Source organism: Synchiropus splendidus, chromosome 15, assembly GCF_027744825.2.
Source record: "Synchiropus splendidus isolate RoL2022-P1 chromosome 15, RoL_Sspl_1.0, whole genome shotgun sequence".
Classification (NCBI taxonomy): Eukaryota; Metazoa; Chordata; class Actinopteri; order Syngnathiformes; family Callionymidae; genus Synchiropus; species Synchiropus splendidus.
Genome location: NC_071348.1, coordinates 2,938,665 through 2,957,813, shown reverse-complemented (window position 1 = coordinate 2,957,813; position 19,149 = coordinate 2,938,665). Strand labels below are relative to the sequence as shown.

The 19,149-nt window shown below is 51.1% G+C and overlaps 1 protein-coding gene across 4 annotated transcripts; it reads right to left on the bottom strand.

Annotated features, from left to right (window-relative positions):
• Nucleotides 1–6,395: 6,395 nt before the first annotated feature.
• Nucleotides 6,396–17,134, bottom strand: tcea3 (transcription elongation factor A (SII), 3). Of its 4 annotated transcripts, XM_053888148.1 has the most exons (20): nt 16,878–17,132; nt 16,065–16,127; nt 15,506–15,611; nt 15,342–15,441; nt 14,464–14,901; nt 14,286–14,405; nt 14,055–14,132; nt 13,893–13,961; nt 13,728–13,829; nt 13,594–13,659; nt 13,427–13,486; nt 12,823–12,891; nt 12,690–12,752; nt 12,542–12,616; nt 11,288–11,439; nt 11,156–11,211; nt 10,932–11,087; nt 9,976–10,122; nt 9,028–9,099; nt 6,401–8,855 (listed from the first exon to the last, which is right to left on the bottom strand). In XM_053888148.1, exons 1-20 carry the CDS (start codon nt 16,944–16,946, stop codon nt 8,847–8,849), a joined length of 2,070 nt encoding a protein of 689 aa, XP_053744123.1. In that variant the 5' UTR covers nt 16,947–17,132; the 3' UTR covers nt 6,401–8,846. The 4 variants fall into 4 exon arrangements, with proteins under 4 accessions (XP_053744122.1, XP_053744121.1, XP_053744123.1 ...); XM_053888147.1 differs by lacking the exon at nt 16,878–17,132 and adding an exon at nt 16,717–16,869 and having other exon boundaries at nt 6,396–8,855; nt 13,893–14,132; XM_053888146.1 differs by having other exon boundaries at nt 6,400–8,855; nt 13,893–14,132; nt 16,878–17,134.
• Between the last annotated feature and the right edge of the window lie 2,015 nt (nt 17,135–19,149).

The window sequence follows — 19,149 nt, the reverse complement described above, 5'->3', positions numbered from 1 at the left end:
CTGAAGTTCAGACCCGACAGGAGACGGCAGGGGCTTGGCTTGCTGAGGCAGCCATGCTTTGTGCTTCAGTGTTGGAGGAGAGCCGTGCAGTTCCAGTATCAGCATAGACCTGCTCCTGAGCTCCTGCAGTTCTGGTGGTGTGGGGAGCTGGGGTGCAGGTGGGTTGTTGGTGGCAGAATGATGAGAATGTTCTGTGAGTGTGATGGCAGAGCCATTGGGCTGGAGCAGCTCTGTGTAGAACCAGGGGAAAGAGTTGGGCTGGAGTTGAGTGACAGCTCCTGCTGGAAGTCAACTTCTCAGACGTCGCCGAATGTTTCATGCATCATCTTCTTCGTCTGTGCACTTCGGAAGACGAGACCATTGTCGGAGTCCAGGAGTCCCGAGCCTCGCTCGGACCACTGTTTTCTACAGCACAGCTGCTCCCGAACATTGTTACGGGCACTTGCTTGTCCCTCATTCTGTTGAATTTGAATTCAGTTGTGACCTGAATGGCACGTATCAGTATGTTTGAGTGTTGGATCTGCTTGTTTCTGAGAAATGAACAGCAGAAGTTCAGCCTCCTGTATTTATTCATCTGCTCACAGCAACTCTGGGTTTGGGGCGACCCTGGGGTCTACTATGACTTCTGGTTTCCTCCCACTGACTGACCTGTGACCTGTCCCCCGACTTTGGTCCTGAGTGGCTCCCACAACTCTGGAGCCCAAAGAGCATCGCATGTTTCAGCTGAGCTCAATTTTGACCCAATTCTTGACCCTGTTTGCCACTTTTCAGGCAGATTTTTCATTTTGCGCCGTGAAGCCCTAAACCTTATCCTGCGACGGATTTGTCGACTTGAGCCAACTGGGTTTCCCTGCTCACTCTGGAGGATTAGCTTATGGTCCAAATGAATTGGAAAAAGTCTGCTTTAGATATTGGCTCAGCTCTGTGAATTGTCCCAGCGATAAATAAAACATTGTTTGCTCTTAGCTGTAAAAGAATTCCATCTTCTCTGCATAGAGATCCAATGAAGGCGTCTCGTAAGTCACCGTTCCTTCAGCTGTCATGTGTGGAGGTGTCGCTCGTCCTTGACCCGGGCGCTGGTAAAGTGATGTCTTGTCATGCTGTACGCGGCGCGACTGCTGAGGAAGGCGGCTATAAATAATGTCCCCGTTGTGACAGAAATGACATGCAGAGCAGAGCTGCGGCTGATACAGCCGGCCACCATCAATCTGCCGCGACAGCAAGTCGCTGGCTGTGTTGTACTGCGCGTCTGTGCGTGAGCGAGATAAAGTGGCGGGCCGGACTTCGCCGCTCTCATATGAGGCATCGATTCACGGCGCTGCTCCGTCGAGGAGCTGCAGAAGTGAAGAGCGCAGAAAAATAAACAGCCTCATTCATCAGGTCAGGGGTGAGAGCTCGAACCTGGCCGCCGGCGCACGGGTCCAGCTTCAGGGTCGTGCACGGCTTGTTTCCGATTCAGGACGGGAAGTTTCTGCCAAATCATCAGTTTTGTATTCCTCTATTTGTGGATCAAAAAGAGTCAGGTTGATTTGGTCTGTGTGACGGTGGTGAAGTGTGTTGGTGACCCAACTGTGGTGCAGAACACTGGAGGTCAGATGTTACACGCAGATGATGAAACTCACGTGTAGGAAGGAGTCTGCAGCTTTGTGCTGCTGTGTGGCCACAGGTCCAACTCTTGACCTCAGATGTCACTTTGATGGGAGTGTGTGTGGCCTTGTTTATACTGCCTCGTGGGGACCGATCAGCCGAAGATGTCCCTGATGTCCCTTTTCTTTTAGCTGCGTTCTTCGCTGAAGGTTTGTTATCTCATGTCCAACTGATACCTGGCACCACCACACATGATCAAAGTGTGTGTATGCTGACATGACATCGCCGTCTGTTTGCACAACAACCAGTGAAATACAATCCCAGCCTGCACGCAGCTCTTCACAGTAACTTCATCATGAATCTACTGGTGGTTTATGAGAGGAGACAGAGACGTCTTTTTCTCATTCTAGTTTTGTAGTGTAAAGATAAAGCTTTAACATGGATTTGCTCGTATTGCATCACAACTCTTTTGAGTCTGTCCGACATGGTAAACAAGGTTTGAAGTGACACGCTACGTTAGCCATCAGCACTGTTAGCACAGCAGCGCAGAGGGTGTTTGGCGTGGCGGGTCCGACAGGATCAATCCGTCGCTCTGCGGTGGCGGCGTGTCGTTGTGTTAGAGGCGCATTGGGTTTAAATAAAGTGGCGTTTTGACCGGCTTGTTTCCTCCGACAGCGCAGAGAGACAGGGCGACAGCAATCTATAGCTCATAGAAGGAGACAGAGACGGTCCATGCGTCTCCTCACTTTGGCGTCCACAGGCTGCTGGAGCGGCCTCAGCTGTGGAGCTGTGGAGCCAGATGTGGAACTTTCCAACCGCTGTCTCCCCGAGCCGCGAGCCTGACAGCATGGACAGCAGCCTGAGCCAAACTAGACGAGATGCTTCGAGCCGCGCATCGATCGGCGGCTGATGAACAGAGGGTCCAATGAGGAGGGATCAAGAGAAAGTGCTGAACAACTGACTGAGAGAAGCACATAAAAGATGTTTGGTGATTAGAGCCGCTCGCAGTGATTTGTCTTCATTAAGCAGAAGGTGGGAGGATTCCCCTGGGTGGGGGGTGGGGGTAGGGGGGTCGAGCGGATGGACGCGGCTCTTCAGCCTGAGGGAGAAAACAAGCTGTGATGGGCAGGTGAGAAACCCGGGGACGTAATGAGGTGGTGACATGTGAACAAGAAGGTCAGGACACCAGTCGGACCTGGGGTCGGCGTGAGGGAGAAGACTTTGTCCTCATGGAAGTTCACTGCAGCGTTATATTAATTGAATAGGGGGGAATGGGATTAAAATGATGAGATGGAAGAGAAAAGCTTTTTGAGCTCAGAGATTTAAAGCTGATCTCACTGGAAATAAAGCCGGTTGTCAGGGAAACTGTGGTGCCATCAAATTCCTGTTACACAAGAGTAGAGAGCGCCAACCCCACCAGCGAACACGAGGCCTCACCTGCACCTGTTGCTGCCACCCACTGAGGTCACATGACAAAACGGACGAGCCGACTAAAGGAAGTGATGTCGCGAGGGGCGCAGCTGAGGACCGGCCTGGGATCCTGCCATCCCAGCGCTGACCTGTAGGTGGCCCAGGAAGAAGAGCGCATCCCAACATTCAGATGTAAACATGGCTGCGTTTGATTTTATTTGATTTGATTTTATTTTATTTCCAAGTCAAACCCTCTGTTGTCCCCTGACGTGTTGACAGTTGGGTTAGCAGCTCCGTGTCCAGTCCTCCGTGCGGTTTGTGTTTCACACTTCCTTCCTGTCGGCAAGCCTCATCAATGACCTTCACATGGAGGTTGTTCACACCGGCGGGTGTTGTTGTGCTAATTGGTGGCCAATTAAAGTTTCTCTCTGAAGGAGGAGACGGTTTCTCCTTCTCTCTCACGCTCTGTAGTCCAGTAGAAAGAAGGCCTCCTCTCTGGCAGATGCCGCTGATGTTGACGTAGTTTGCTTGTTTTCTGAAGAGCACAACTTGTTAAACTGGTCACCGTCGGGTTCATCACCTTGGGGACGTTGAAAGTATGGGACCATTTTATCAAAGGACACACGGCTTTCATGCCACATTTTGAGTTTAAGGTCAAATATAGGCGACAGTCAGACACGCTGGCACGAAGCCGTGCACGTGGTGAGCCGACTAGACTACTATCATTCGAACACGCTTCATGGAGCAGGAGTCAGTTGAGTGGAACCCAGACTTTGCTTTTGCTTCGCTCGGCATTTTGCTCCATTTCAATATTGATGTCGCCGACTGGATCTCCCCTCGTGATGGTGTTTGAAAAAGCGCTCGGTGGTACTTCTCCATTCCCTGTTCCAAAGTCTTTTCAATATCAGCCTCATAACTAATTCATCCTCTCACGTTCTCCTGCTGTAAAGCTCACAAAACCCATAAAAACTCTCGTGTGCATCTCCACTTCACTGCCTGGAGTCCCCAGTTAAGACTCCTCTTGAAGCTCAGTAAGGTCTCTGACATCAGAAGATGTACCTGTGATCTGCTCATGCTGCAGGTGGGAGGGAGGTGTGGCGCAGCGGCTCATCGCTCCCCACATCTCGAGCGGAGGAGCGCTTTGTGCTGACCAGAAGACCCAGGTCCAAATAAGGCACGTGTCCCTGGATGGAATCACTGACATTCACTGGACTCTTTAGTGTGATTGCTGCTGCGATGTGAAGACACGTTCGCAGGTGTGTCATGGGCTGACGACGCCTGCTGTCTTCTGCTGGGCTGTGATGAACAACATGCTCCAGCCAGGCGACGGCTTGTTTCCACTAAACCTGTGGTGTGAAGCCTGCTGACATCACTCTGCTGGGAACATGGTATTCCAGCTGCAGTCGCCGGCTTCTGTCCAAGAGTTGAGATTCTCTTCCGATACTTGTCTGGGCCTGATGGCGGCGCTCTCCACCCCGCCTGCCTCTTGCATGGAGCGAGAATTTAAAGTGAAAAAGCACTGAAACAGAAGCTCAGTTTCCTGGTGATCAGGTGCCTGGTGGAGGTAGGAGCCAGCCGTGCTTCTTAAGCCGCCTGTGTGTGCACGTCCTGCCCTCTTCCTCTCAGCCGCCGACAGCTGCTGTTTCTTACCTGAGCAACTACATCCAGACTTTGGGAGCTCGATATTAAGGCATGCATCATTTAGCATGGCCACAGACCTTCATTATTAAACATCACTCATGGCTGGAGCAGCCGCTAGTTTCTAAATTTCTAATTGGCTTTTGGCAAAATGAGTCAATAGCACCCAATTAGAATATTGTCTGAGCAATTCATTACTTCCTGGCCAGGAGCGCACGCTTCCTGACTTCTCCTCAGGTTGCCAGGCAACCACACAGGGACTTCGATACCTTTGGACTTGGGGGAACTTGGTTCCAGCTGATGCTAAGTGGCTGCTGGCGCCAGCAACACTCCGACGCGCTGCAGCTCTGACCTGCAGAGGGGGAGGCGGCGGCAGCGGCGGCGGCAGCGGCGGCGGCTCACGAGCGTGTCACCGTCCGTGGGAATATAAACGCCGGCATTTCTCTGGAGAGCTGCAGCCACATCTGTCGACTAGTATTGATGTCACAACGACAACTGGAAATAAATGCTTCTTGTAGATGGAGATCAATGAGGGCTGACCCCGGCGACCTCTGTCCCCAGCTGTGAATGAGAAGCAGCCGCCGATCACACATCCACTCCAAGACGCGCCCGTGTTGCTGGACCAGTCCTGAAATCACCCGCATCATGTCCAGGGCTAAGAGCGTCCAGCTGTTAGTGAATGATTCATGCTGGAGGGAAGCTCTTGATGCCTCAACTCACTGCATTTGAGGCCGACCAAAGGCTGTGGTGCCATTCAGGCCTAACAATGCCCCCCCCTTCCATCAGGACCCGCCAGACAAAGACTCTTCCCTTGTCTCAGGGCCGATCTCCTATCAGGTGAGCCAGCAGCTCCGTCAGGCTGCCCTGTGTGTGTGGACTCCACTGTGGACGCCAAGGGCTCCTTCAAATCCGAACTCCGGGGCCGAGTCACAGCGCTTTAACCAGAGTAATGCGCAGGACACCAGCCAGAAACACTGGCAGAACAAATGAAGACGGCATCCCTCCCGCTCCTGCTGTCACCCCGAGGCTGCTGGAGGTCTGGAGACCAGCAAACACAGCTGGAAGACTCATGAACTACATCCCACATCATCATGTCTGAGTCCAGGACCTGACACTTTCCGATCATTGCTCTGAGAAAAGCAAGTCCCAGCTCACTCCATCTCCAGGTTTTGACTCTTCTGTGATGTGCACAGCTGACTGGTCTCTCTCAAGCGGCTGCCAGATCCCAGTCTTTCTCCTGGGCTCCTCAGTTGGTGCTGCTTAAATCCTGCCCAGCTTACTTCCTCCTGTCAACACAGCCATGTTGCTGTCAAACTCCGCTAATAAAGCAAAGCAGCCACCAGAGAACAAGAGCAGCAGTGAGCCAAGACTTCAGGTCTGCTGCGCCGACACTCGCCTCAGAAGCTTCTCAGCCAAAATAGTAATGCTTTCATAGATGAGAAACAATTGAATCCCAGGTTTTCTTTTACATTTTGGCAATTATTCTAATAATCACTGAATTATTAACAAACATCATGACTAAAAACAAGATTTTTCTACATTAAATATTCGTGTTTTTGTGTTTCTCTGGATTGAAGATAAAAAAAATCTAATAAAATAAAAAATAAAATAAAATAACCATATACATTAATGAACAGATTCCTGGGATAATTAGGAGTATTAAAATAAATGATGAAAAAAGATGTCTGTTTTTATTCATGAGAGTTAAAAATAAAGATGAAAAATGGAGTCAGTTCTTTTATGAGGCAAGAATAAATGCTGTTTAATGTCAGCATAGAAAGTATGTAAAAACTGAGCAGATACACACAATTATACTGTATTGAATGTTATATTGCTATAATAAATATTTCAATGACTGAGCGCAGTTAAAAAGGAAGTCATAAAAAAATTCACAGTTACGATCAGGAGATTATTTTTTTTAATATTCTGTACCACATGAGGAGATGAGACACAAGTTTAGGCATGAACAACTCAGCTCCCAGCTCGTGCACCCTGAAGAGCCCTGGAGAAACGCAGTGGCGCTGGTCACTGACTGGTTAGTTCAGCACCAGTCCTCGTTTCATCGCACCTGAGTGGAAGCCATTTTCCTCCACGAGCAGCCGGCAAATTGAGCCGCGGCTGAAGCGAGTGGTGGGTTAGCCCTGCCTTCCTGTTTCTCTAGTCCTCACAGAGCTGCTCACTGAAGTCTGTCTCTCAGTGAAGAGTTTGTTTCTTCCTGTCTGCTCAGCTCTAAATCAACTTCACTCATCGACCCTCACACAAGGTCACACTGGAGGAGGTTGTTGTCTGAAAGATGCATAACAACAATCGATCGGCTCTTATTATCCTTGAACAGAAGGATCCGTAGTTACTGGCTCGCTCTGGGCCACCAGTCCTTCCACTCTCTGGTGATACCAGGCTCCAACACCTCAGTGAGAGGGACCTGCAGGCCCTCTCAGATGGAAGTGAAGCAGATACCTGGATGGACGTGACGTGTGCACCGTGTCGCCGTGGTCCCACACTCCAAAAGCTTTCAGTGTTCAGTGTGAGCTGTGATGGGCTGGTGACCTTCAGGGTGACCCTGTAGAGCTTGCTCACTACTGACACCAATCTAAATGCGACATTATGAATGATGTGTAATGGAGGAGAGACTGGAATTATTATTCACTATTCTTAAGAAGCATGAAGGTGTCACTTGTGACTCCAACAGCCATTTGTCAGTCAAACCTTCAGCTGTGGATTTGAACTGTGCATCAGTCATCAGTCACGACTCCTCAGCCGCGGGCGCCGCCGCACTGCCCGTCTGTTGTGCGACCCCAACCTTCCTCCGTCCGCCTGCGAGCAGGACGCCGCCTGTCTGCTGCAGACTGGGTCTGACTCCACAGCAAATGTGCTTTCAAACGTGAGCTTTTCTCGACGTTTTGTCAACAGACCCAGATGAAGGTGACGCAGCAGAGCTAGTGGAGCTGGTGGCATTTTTTTAGCAGCACTTGAAAACCAGGCGTTTCAGGACACGTGGCAGTGAAATGAAGTGGATTAATCAAACGCCGCTCCTCTGAAGGTTTGAGCCCAGGTTTCCTCCCCATATGAAGGCAGAGGCAGCCGAACGGCACTAATCCAGGTGCAGAGAGAATCCAGCAGGGAGAGAATAGAACACTCTTCCAGTTAACAACCCCCCTCCCACCCCGGCTCTTTCTTTTCAACTTGGCAACCAGCTGCATCTCTACCTCGCCAGGCGTGAATCAATGATGACGGATATCGAGCAGGTGGTTGGATGGGAAGTGTGTTACAAGGCTTCCAGCTCCTCTCACCGCTGCACAGGGATCTTCAAGTTTCACCTGAAGACTGACTCAGGTTGGTGTGGTCTGATAGAGGAGCAGGAGCTTGGACCAGAGTCGGGTGAAACATGTCTTCAGGAAGCTCAGCTCAGTGGAGCCTCTAGTGGTGACGGTTGGTCGTGATCATTGACAGTGATGTGGTCAGCTTGAGATGAAACGTGCTGACTGGACGTTTGAAGAAGCCTGGGGGTCTTTGTTGTCCCACTAGACCATCGTTCAGAGAGGGAGAGGCGAGTCTCTGGACGGACAGGGGCTCGAGCGTGATGCGCTCCACCAGACTGGTGGGACTCCAGTTCATCTCACTTATTGCAGCTGACACTTTCACAAAAATGCGGCTTTTTATGCTATTGACCTGCTACAAGGTCAGTGTCACTTCCAAAGTAGACCTTGTCCAAAAAGCTTGTCCTGTGTTATGAGCTTCACTTGCATCTAGTTGGCCGCCATGTCCTCTCTGTCTAGTCGCAGTGACCTCTATTACAGTTCACTCTCCTGTCTTCTGTCGGCGTGTTGCAGGGAGGGAGCGCTGGGGAGGGGGGGGTCAAGACCTGCTGGCACTGGGGACCTGTGGACTTGTGGCTCTGTTCCAGAACACACAGGCCTGCAGCAGGGATGGGGAGGAGCGCCACCTGGTGGCTGACAGGTGAGTGGCGGCGCCAAGTTTCAAACCAAGTTGGAGTCGTGTGACCAGTCAGGAGGGAGTTTGATCATTGCGGTGGTTTATTTACAGAGTGAGCGGCTGCGACGTGGTGGAACTCGTTTCACACCCAGCAGCCGAGCGGCTCGTTAATCACTCACCAAGCAAACAGCCTGTCAATCACATGACAAAGTAAGAAAAGCGTTTGGATCAGCACCACGGTCCTGCTGGTTCCCCCGGGAGGAAAGGTCTGGACCTCGTCAGCAGAACTGCAAACACCCAGACACAGACGTTAGTGAAGAGCAGCAGGACGGGAGTCGCAGTGGCCTGAGGTGGCCAGTGGTGGCGCCAGCGTGACCCACCCGACCCAACTGGACTACAGAACACAGGCGGCCAGCTGTGCCAGAGGGGCAGTTCCTACGGTCGAAGTGAAGAACTCACCTTCCAGCGGTTTCCACACTCGTTGCACAAGACGAAGGTGGTCATGGGCTCGTCTGCGCTGCGGGTCTGCACCTGAGGAGAAGGAGGAGGAGGTGGGGTTACTGAGCTGCAGGTGAGGAGGGCGGGTTACTGAGCTGCAGGTGAGGAGGATAGGGAGGAGGAGGCTGATCCTCATCGGTGCTCCGCCTCCTCCTGCGTCCATCAGACGGCGAGTTGGTGGTGACCGGTCTGACGCCCAGCCCAGACCCACATCATCTCCACCGTCACACAGAACTGCTGCCTCACGGCCAAACCCACTTCAAACCTCCACAGAAACGTGCCCTGGTAACCATGGAAACCAGCTGCTCATAAACAGGCTATTGATATTCTGCACGCCTGCTGAGGAGACGACTTTTCTGGACTGTGAGAGCACATTTTGGCTTTGTTGCTCCGCCCCCCCTCACACCTGACTCAGCACTCCTCAGTGGAGGGCCGCTCCACATGTCAGGCTCCTCCCCGCTGCATGTCACGTGGTTCAAGCTCAGGTCTTCTTATCGCAGTTCTCCACCTGACAGATGCAGCCGGCACAAATGATAAACAAGACTGGAGAGATCCAGAAGAGGCTGCAGGTGCAGCTCTTCAGCAGCGGTTGAGTGTGGATGTGTTCCGCACCGAACCGGATCTCCTCACACGAGCTCAGGCTGCTGACGCTTTCATTCCAAAGTATTTGGTTGGAAATGAGCTGCTGCTCCTCAGAGGCCTGACTGCTCTCTCTCACCTGCCACTTGACTCACTCAGCTTCAGCATCGATCTGTTTATTCTGAATTATTCTGACTTCCATCACACTAACTGAGCTGACCACAGGATGGACTGAGGTCCATACGTCCACTGATATTCAGGTCCTTTGTCCTCACTGTCCATCAACAGGGCCCGTATCGACTGCCACGTAAACAAAGGCGGCCCTCTGACCTGGTTGTACGTGCAGTTCCTCTTCTTGCACTTGCCGCACTGCAGCAGGTCGGTGGTGGTGCCTCCTGTTTTGGCCATCTGGTGCTCCCTGATGGCCTCCTGCGTGAGGACGTTCCTCAGCTCCTTCAGCTCGTCGCTGGCCATTTCCTGCAGACATTCAACCCCTTATAAACAAGTCCACTTAAAAGATCTGGTGAGTGACTTTTTGTGACAGTTTAAATGGGAAAGGGACAAAACTGAACTGGATTTTCACCTTCACACAGTTAGAACATGAAGAAAAGATAAAATGAGATGATTAAGCTGTTGTTTGAACTGTTCCACATGTTGAATTTCCCCACTGAGGGACTATTAAAGGTCATCTATCTTATTTATTATATTCACAATAAACTCCCGAGTGCTTGCTTGCTCTCTCTTACTCTCTCAGTCACACATGCGCGTGCATGTACATGTCAAACACTTTTGGAAATCACTTATTTTCTGAAACCAGAACACAGGTTCACAGAGTCTAAAGGCAGAATTGAGCATGATGAGTCATGTCTGCAGCCACAGTGCTGTCGATAAAGGTTGAAATACAGCTGGGAAAAACGCATCAAGGACAGAAGAGACTTTGGGAACTGCATCAGAACATAAATACTTTGGACAAAGTTACTCCGTCTAGTTAGAAAGCGAACAGGTCCTTTTGAAGCCCTTGCCTTTGTTTGGCACCTGCCAGCAGGTTAGTTCAACACACGGCACTCTAGCATCATGCTACATGAACCATGTGGTTCCTGTTTGAGCCGCAGAGTCAGGGCGAGTTGATGCGATCAGCTGCGTGTTCACTGTCATCTGATGGAGACTGATGGATCATCAGGTCTGTACAGCACTAACTCATCTGAGGGCTCAGGCCAAATCATGGATTTAGACTTCTTTGCATCCAGGGATGATCTGAAGCAGGGCCCAGATGAAGCGACTCCTACCTCTGAGGTCATGGTGGCGATGCGGCCCAAGTCGATGCTCCCAGCGAGAACGTTCCTGCGAAGCCCGGGGTTCTTTGGGTCCTTCAGGTTGCTGATGCGGCTCCGGACTCGGTTTTTATACTTCATGTCGACAGCCCGAGTCTCCTGGTAGATATGTGAGGCACAGTCAAGGAGACGTCAGTTGCACAGCTTAGGAAAACCGCGGGGAGCTTGAAAGGGATATGATGCTCGATCTCTGCTGCCATGCTGTCGCAGTTGGAGCTGAAGTCTTTGTAGTCGTCTGCAAGGAACACAAACTCTGTCAGCGGAGGAGCATTCACTTATCGAGCTGTGACACGCTGAGCCGTCGGCCTCACTGTCCGTGCGCAGCGCTGCAGCCAGCATCTCGATGCACTTGTCTCTGACGGAGTCCCCGGTGGACAGGTGGGGGGACAGCGGACCCCCAGGAGAGCTGAAGCCAGGCGACATGGGGCTGGTGGGCGTTTTAGGAGCCTCCAGTTTGCCCTTCCTGGAGACCAAAACAATGGTTAGCAAGTCCACTCTTCAGTTTGGACTTGGACAGCGTTTGTTTGTCCCGACAACATTTTCTCAGTAGACTCAGAAGGACACTTTCAGCAGAACTGAAATCTCATGTTGGCACAGGAGCCCCCACAGCTCAAATAAAAGCAGAAACTGGGGGTGTGAAGCCAAAAGTGAGAGCAGCGGCAGAAAGGTTCTCTGAAGGCCTCAGGGGAGGTTAATAACTTGAACCTGTTTTCACTCGTCTCAATTGTGGAGTGAGCGACCCTGACTTCAGCATTACAAAAATCCTGTGACAGGAACGAAGGTCAGAACTCAAAACAAATCAGGAAAGAGTTTTACTTTCATCAGGAGTCGCTGTGAGACTCGATAACTCGATGCTCTTGCAGACGGTGTGGAGGGAAGCAAGATGGCTGCCTGCCGTGATCAGGGTTCAGGTCAACTTGAGGACTGTGACAGGAACCCTGAGCCTCCAGGGCGGGAGCCATGAAAGGAGATGCTGGTGGGATCATGGCACTGCTCTTGTAAGGTTGAACTAAACTCCTGATGTTTCTTCTGCACCAACTCTCCCGTGGCCTGAGCCTCATCTCAGCTTCTAAGGGCTCTTTACAGTTAGCAGTCGCGCTTCATGATGCGATGATTGTCCGTTTTCTGCTAACCTTTTGACCTCTGAGTCCTCTCATGCACACAGTCGCTCACTAACCTTGTTCATCCCACTGTCACAGGAACCAGGTCGATGAAATGTCTCGACCAAGCTGCTCACTGAACTGCAGTCTCTCCAGTCAACACTTGGGTGATGTGTTTCAATTAGACCCAAAGTCGATCATCTCCTCCTGGTGGTTATTACATTTCCATTCCTTATAATAACTGACTCGCTGGCGTCAATAGCTGTTAACAATCTGCTTCAATCGATCCACTACGTCCAGACCATTACCCTGAGAGAGGTCGTGTCTCCGACCTGAGCGAGGTCATGTCTCTTGGAGACAGTTCCAGATACAAAAGTGGATTATAATTACAGGTGAGATCGGGCAAGAATCCCATAATGGAGATGTCAGTAACCGCGGTTACACTGGTCATGTGACCTGAGCCACCTTTCATTGCCGTCTGTGGAGGGCTTCCTCTGCGGCGCTGCGGCCTGGTCGGTCTTGGAGCCGAGAGACTCTCTCCTGCAAGGACGACACCAGGCTCTTACGACACATGGAAGCAACAACACAAGCAGCAGCCACCGCCGTCACCCACCTGTCGCCGCTGAGCTTTTTGGCTGGTGGTGAGCTGCTCCTCTTGGAGTCACTGGATTCCCGCCTTTAAAGAGACAGAGGTTGCGTGAGTAACGTGAAGCGGACTCCGGTTTGGATCAGTATTCCGGTCCTACCTGTCGGGTTTGGAATCAGTTGACTGGCGTTTCACTGGATGGCTCGGCCTGGAGTCGCTCGAGTCCTTCCTGCAGGAAGGACCAGGGTTTCAGCACAAGTGTGTTCCAGACGGTTTGATGTCCAAATGTATTTTCAAGTGACAGTGGTGTTTTGAGCGTACAAGTTTCATTCCTCCCCTCAGTCCATGTTCTTTGTTCTTGTCATCTTTTGACGCCAACACTACTGCGTTCTAGACATCAGAGAACCACGATGCCCTCAGAACTGCGACACATGCTGCCAGTTATATGGGTTGTGGTCCTGACAGCACCTGAACGCATCATTCCTCATCAAGTCTGGTAGCCTCAGTGAATGAAGAGACCTGGAGCTCGTGAGCTCTGAGGTATTATCCACTCGTGGTCTTCCCTGAACGAGCTCTCCCGAGAAGAACCAAGCACTTAAGCTCTCAGAACCAAGACGCTATCAACTCCAACAACACATTGTGCCGTCTCAAGAAGCAGACGTTGTTTTCCTTCTCTTAAATCGATGTTTTTCTCCCAGACGTTTCCAGAGACAAGTGTGAAATGGAATGGAGCTCAGCACCTGCTTATCACGCCTCACTCTCACCGTTCTTTCTTGGCTTCCATCAAGTGTTTTTTCCCCACTTTCCCATCAGACGTCTCTTTCCTGCGAGATGAAAAACAGTTGTGAACAAGCTCCTCGAGAGCAGCCCTCCGACTGGAACCTTCTACGGCACAAATCAAACTTCCTCAGTGACCCTCCGGGTGGCGCACCTGTCTTTCTTCACAAGTTCTTTGGGTTTCTTTTCACACTGGGGTTTGGACTCTGATAGCTCCTTTCTGGGGGAAGGAAAACCAAAACTCAAAGACTGAAAACATGCTGTCTTCAGAGGTGGTCTGCTCCAGACCTTTCCTTCTTCCCATCCAGGGACGGACGCTTGAGAGCAGGAGGGGGGTGGAGGTGAAGAGGGAGAGGAGGAAGAGGGGCGTTGGGGTCCAGCGGCACTTTCCTGAGTAAGAAACACGCCTTTAATAGTGGTGATGGAGGGAAGACCGTGGGCATGCAGCCTGACCTGGCAGGAGGAGGATGAAGGTGGAATGGAAGCGGAGCCACTGGGGCGTTCGGGTCCGTGGGGACTTTCCTGACGTGCAAATGAACATCTACATAAGCTTGGATAACCTGAGGCAAGGGCCCCTCCATAAATAATCCGCTCACAGCATGCTCACTGCCTGACCTTTCTTTCTTCAGGTCCAGGGATGGTCTCCTCGCCGGAGGGGAGGCGGGCTGAGCCATGTGGGGGCGCCCTTCCATCCTGATCAACGTCACAACAGCACTGATCAGCAAGTGCAGCTCCAGCAGGGCGTCACAGCAGCATGCTGGTAGTTGGGTTAGTGGCTCGGGTCCACAGGTGACCCCATGCAGTGTGTGGGTCACGCCTCATGCACCATCACACTCTTGCCTCCACCTTTTCTCCTTCTTCTGGTCCAAAGACGGCGGGCGTCTGACGGGGAGCGGCGGCCGCTCGGGTCGTGGCGGGGAGGCGTTCTGACCCGGGTAGAGAACGCTGCTGTCCAGCACTCCTCTCCTGCACAGAGGAATCAAGCTGTGACGACTGACGGCCGGACCAGCGAGCAGCCGCTCACCTCTCGAACACGGGCCTCTGCGGCGGGTCTGCGTGCTTCGGTCTCTCTCGCCTTTCATTTCTCCCCTCGTCTCTCCTCAGGTCTTCCGCCGGCCTGCGCTCCTCAGGACGCCTCTCCTTCCTCATCTCTTCCTCCTGCCTCATCTTCTTCGCCTCTGGAGCTTTGTCCCTCTTCACTCCTGCTGTCTGGTTTCTCTCGCTTTTATCGTCCGACTCATTTCCAGGCAAATCAGCGACTCTTTGTTTCCTGGATTCCTCCGAGTGCTTCTCTCTTCGGATGTCTTTCACTTCATTTTCGGCCTGGAACATTTGTTTGACGTCCTTTATGTCTCCTTCCTTGCAGTGGTGTTTACTGTGATGCTTCTCCCTTTTGTTTTGGTCACCAGGGCGTTTGTCAAGTTCGCAGTCGAGTTTGGCTTTGACGTCCAGCTTCCTGTGACTAACACACACAAAGAAAGCCCAATGTTCCTTCCAGCTCCGACTTAATGATGTTTTTGTGTCAAATGCGAGGAAGAAAAACAAGTGAGGCGCAGAGATCTCAACACAGCTGCACTGTCCATTTCTGAGACGTCATCTGGGAGCTGGTCCACCCATGTGTCGCCCGTGTTCTGACCTTGATTCCTCTCCTGCAGTGGATCATGTCGCAACACAGCCACTGAGGAATAACGCAGCCCTTCGATGGACACATTTTTACACCTGGTTTGTCAAGATGATCCTTGTGACATGCTGCTGCCAACGTGAAAACTGAAACTCAAACATTAAAACCTTCCTCCTCAAACACTGACACAACTTGGATTTTAAAACATGACACTGCCTTGTTGCACGGCTTCTTCCCTCGACACTTGCTCGTGTTCTTGATGCTTCTGGGGAACTTCTGACCTGCTGTGCGTCTCGCAGGGCGACCCGTTGGGAGGTGACGCTGGTTTGCCTCGGTCCAGACCGTTGTTGGTGTCAGCAGGTTTCTCGGAGCGTCCCGAGTCTGTGAGAGGAAACAACTTCAGTGCCTGTCGCGCTGCACTCAAACATCCGTGTTCAACACGCACCCAGAAGTCTCTTCCAGTCCTTGATAAGAACCTTAGCCAGAGCGACGACCTCCTCGTCCTTGCAGTGTTTCCGGATCCTGTTCACTGACATGCCGATCCTGGTCTCCTGAAACCAAAAGAGACTTTAGCGCACGCTCATGTCAAGCCTGTCGAGGAGGCCCAGGGGGAGGGCTGCAGTCACCCACTGAGCAAGTGTTTTCAGTTGTTTGTACACACAAAAATACAGTAAAACACAGCACAGAATGATAGACAAAAAAACTCAAATGCACAGACAGATGACATATAAACACACAATTATGCACAACACAAGACTGAAAAGAGGCAGAGGACTCACAGAAACAAGCGCATGAAATACAGACGTGCAACAAAACAAAACTGAACAGCAAAAGCTAGCAAAACATGTAACATTAGCAAGAAAAAACAAAACCTAGTGGTTCAACTGAAGGCAGACAAAAATCGTTTGCAAGGTCTGATGCTTGGTCACAGTAAAGGCTCAGCCAGTACGAGCCAAGAACAGGCAGGAATTCTAACACAGGCAGGGTGCGAGAGTTGAATTCACCTGGAGAAGCTTGAGAGTCATGTTGAAGCCCTGGAGTTCCTTCAGCAGGTCCATGGCTCCTTCCTACACACACACAGATGAAGCAGCTCGCTGACATCTCTCAGTCACAAACATTGCTCATCCGCTCTAAAACAGCCCATCACTGTGTGTCACAGTCTCCAGGTTTGGAGAGAGCTCTGGAAATCAAAGGGACCCGGTCGCTGAAACACTCCGAAGTCACTGCCGCGACTGCCGCAGTGCCCGTTAGCAACACCAAGAAACGGAGTCAATCATTGATGTGGAACTTCCGAACTCTGCGTATCAAAATCTGTATGGAAAATACATGAAGAAAAAGGGGCAGATCCCTCAGATCAAGTGAGTTGGAAGAGTTGATGTTCGTCGTGTGATTCGTTTAAACTTTAAACACAAAAAAAGTTTGAACTCAACAGTTGACTTTTTCAATGACCTGTTGGCATATAATGTTCAGTTAGCTGGGGTCTGGAACTATCACAGCATGGCACCGTTCTGTCCGGGATTTCTGACACACGCACACACAGAGCGAGACACGCTTGTTTACCAGGGCTACACGAGCGAGCTAACAGCTAAAGGCGACTTGCAGCGGGAAGCAGCGGCTAAACTCGCACCTGTTCAACACTTGTTATGGCGAACTCACGCTCATGTTTCAGCCGCTCCACTCACGCTTCCACCGGCAAGAACCCGTTTCCACGGTGAAGTTTGACAAACCCACCCAAACTTCTGCAGAACTTTGCGAACGAGCCGTGGACGTCCACTCGCCGCCACGAGGCGGGAGACGTCACCTGTCAAAGCCCTCACCGTGCTGTCGCGAGACACCATCTTGTCCAGCTTCTTGGCGATCCGGAGCAGCTCTTCCTCCCGGGACATCGCTGCATTTGCTGGATCGTGTCGGGAGACGCAGATTTGTACTCTGTAGTCGAGTTAAAGACGGCAGAAGCTCGGGTCAGTCGCGGGTTGGACTTTACACACGGCGCTTCAATGAGTGAGGAGGCGGGTCCAGCTGACCACAACACATGAGCGCCCGAAATAGCCTGGTCCCACACCAAGTCCCAGCGACACCCGGGCAGTTAGAACAATCGTCAACGATGGATGGACGCCACCTGACCCTGAAACCTCAAGAAACACGAGGCTGCGTTATGATGCGTTTAAGGTCCCTCACTTGGCTCAGTACGTGTGACTTGTACTGTAATTACTAGTTATTACTGACTCTGCGCTGCCAAAACCAAGGCAAACACCGGTCCTCAGCATAGCAGCCATGGCCTACACCACAAGTGACATCGCAGGAACTGTATTTGAATTCAGTAGTGACGGCCCTTGACCCGGGCCCTAAACGCACCAGGGCGCTAACGGATTCCTTTCCGCTCATCCAGACGAACCAACGAGTTCCATCACTTTTATAACGTTCGAGACAAAACCTGCTGCGTTACTGCGATCGAAATATGTTGACATCTAGTGGTGGGTTGCGAATTTGCAGTCACGTCAGACTCAACTGGCAGTATATGCATCTGCGTCATCATCATCATCATCATCATCACCACTGTGGCTGAAAACAAGAGTCCGCGTGGACACAGCAGTTGAGTGTAGTTCCCGACACGTCCAGGGTTCCACCGATTCACCCCTGAACAAATGGAAACAGACATCACCTGGCAGCGTCTGGGTTTTGGAGTGGACGTGTTCCACATGAGCGCGCCGTGTTTGTTCTCTGCTCTTACGAGGTCACGGTATAATAATTAAACTGGGGATTCAAAGTTTGTTCCGCGCATGATAACGCGGCTGTTTCTGCCAGCGGACAGCCTGACTGCGACTCGATTCATGAAACATATAATTAAAAAGAACGAGTTTTTTTTTTTTTTTTTTTTTTTTTGAAGTTGTAACGTGGACCGTTACGTTTTGTTACATCGTTCAGCCACTAGAGGGCCGTGTTGTGCAGCTCGACACCCCCGACCTTTAACAGTTGGCGAATTGACAGTCAGTTTTATTTATAAACAGGAACTTTTCCAAAAGTAGCCGTTACATAAGTGACCAACACTTTCTGCTACTGCAGGAGTCATATTCATCCAGGTTCTTGCTCGGTTACTGCGCAGGTCTGCAGCAGGGGAGGTGGATTCAGGACCAGGTGGGAGGTCTGGAAATCCCAGTTGGACGTGATGTCATAGCAACCTGGGAAGAGATAAGCGCCTGTCAGGGGATAAGAGATACTTATGGAGCAGCAGCAGCAGAGGGTCATAAAAACTGACTCTGATCATGCAAATAACTCGTGAGCAGATCAGCTCTCATACTTTAAAACAGTTATTGTTTAATGTGGGTTCATTCCCAAGACTCCCTGCACCAGTCTGAATAAATCCTAGTGCTACCAACAGCAGCGCCGCTCCGGTAAACAAGCACACAGAGAACAAGCTCTGCAGTAAAACTCTCCTGACTTCTGATCTCTGACCACTTCTGGGAAGCACACTTTCTGTTTTTATAGCCAATTTCTGCCGAGGGAGAACACTGTGTTTCACTCCCCAGGTCCGCTGGGAACCGGCCCGAACCAACATGAGTTGACTTGATAAGAAGCGAGAACAATTTGATCAGCTGCTGTTGGTGTCAAGCTGAAGACTGTGGGGCAACAGAGGAAGGGATTCAAGGTTGTTATTTCAGTTACAGGCTCGTCTCTTAGTTTGAGAAGGTCAGTCCCGGAAGTGTCTTGGATACAGAAAACGTAGCTAGCAATTTGGTAATTCAGCACCTGACTGAGTGGAGGTCTTTCTATATTCAGTTAATGATACGCAACATGAGGTACATTGCATTTGCTGATTCAAGTATTGTTTATGACGGTGAAAAGGAAAGGGCGATCCTCAGCCAGATAGGCTCGTAACTCAAGTGGCGACGCCACACACAATTCCAAATGATGTCAACGCCAAGCAGACGAGGAGGAAAGATCGCCGCAGGAGAGTGGTGGATTGTTCTCAGAGGAGAACTGTGCCGGGCGCTGAGGATTTACAGCAAGTGTGTTAATGACAGCAGGTGAAAGTACAGACAGAGCTTGAGTAAAGAGTATTATCTGTGGTCAGCACTGTTACACAACAGC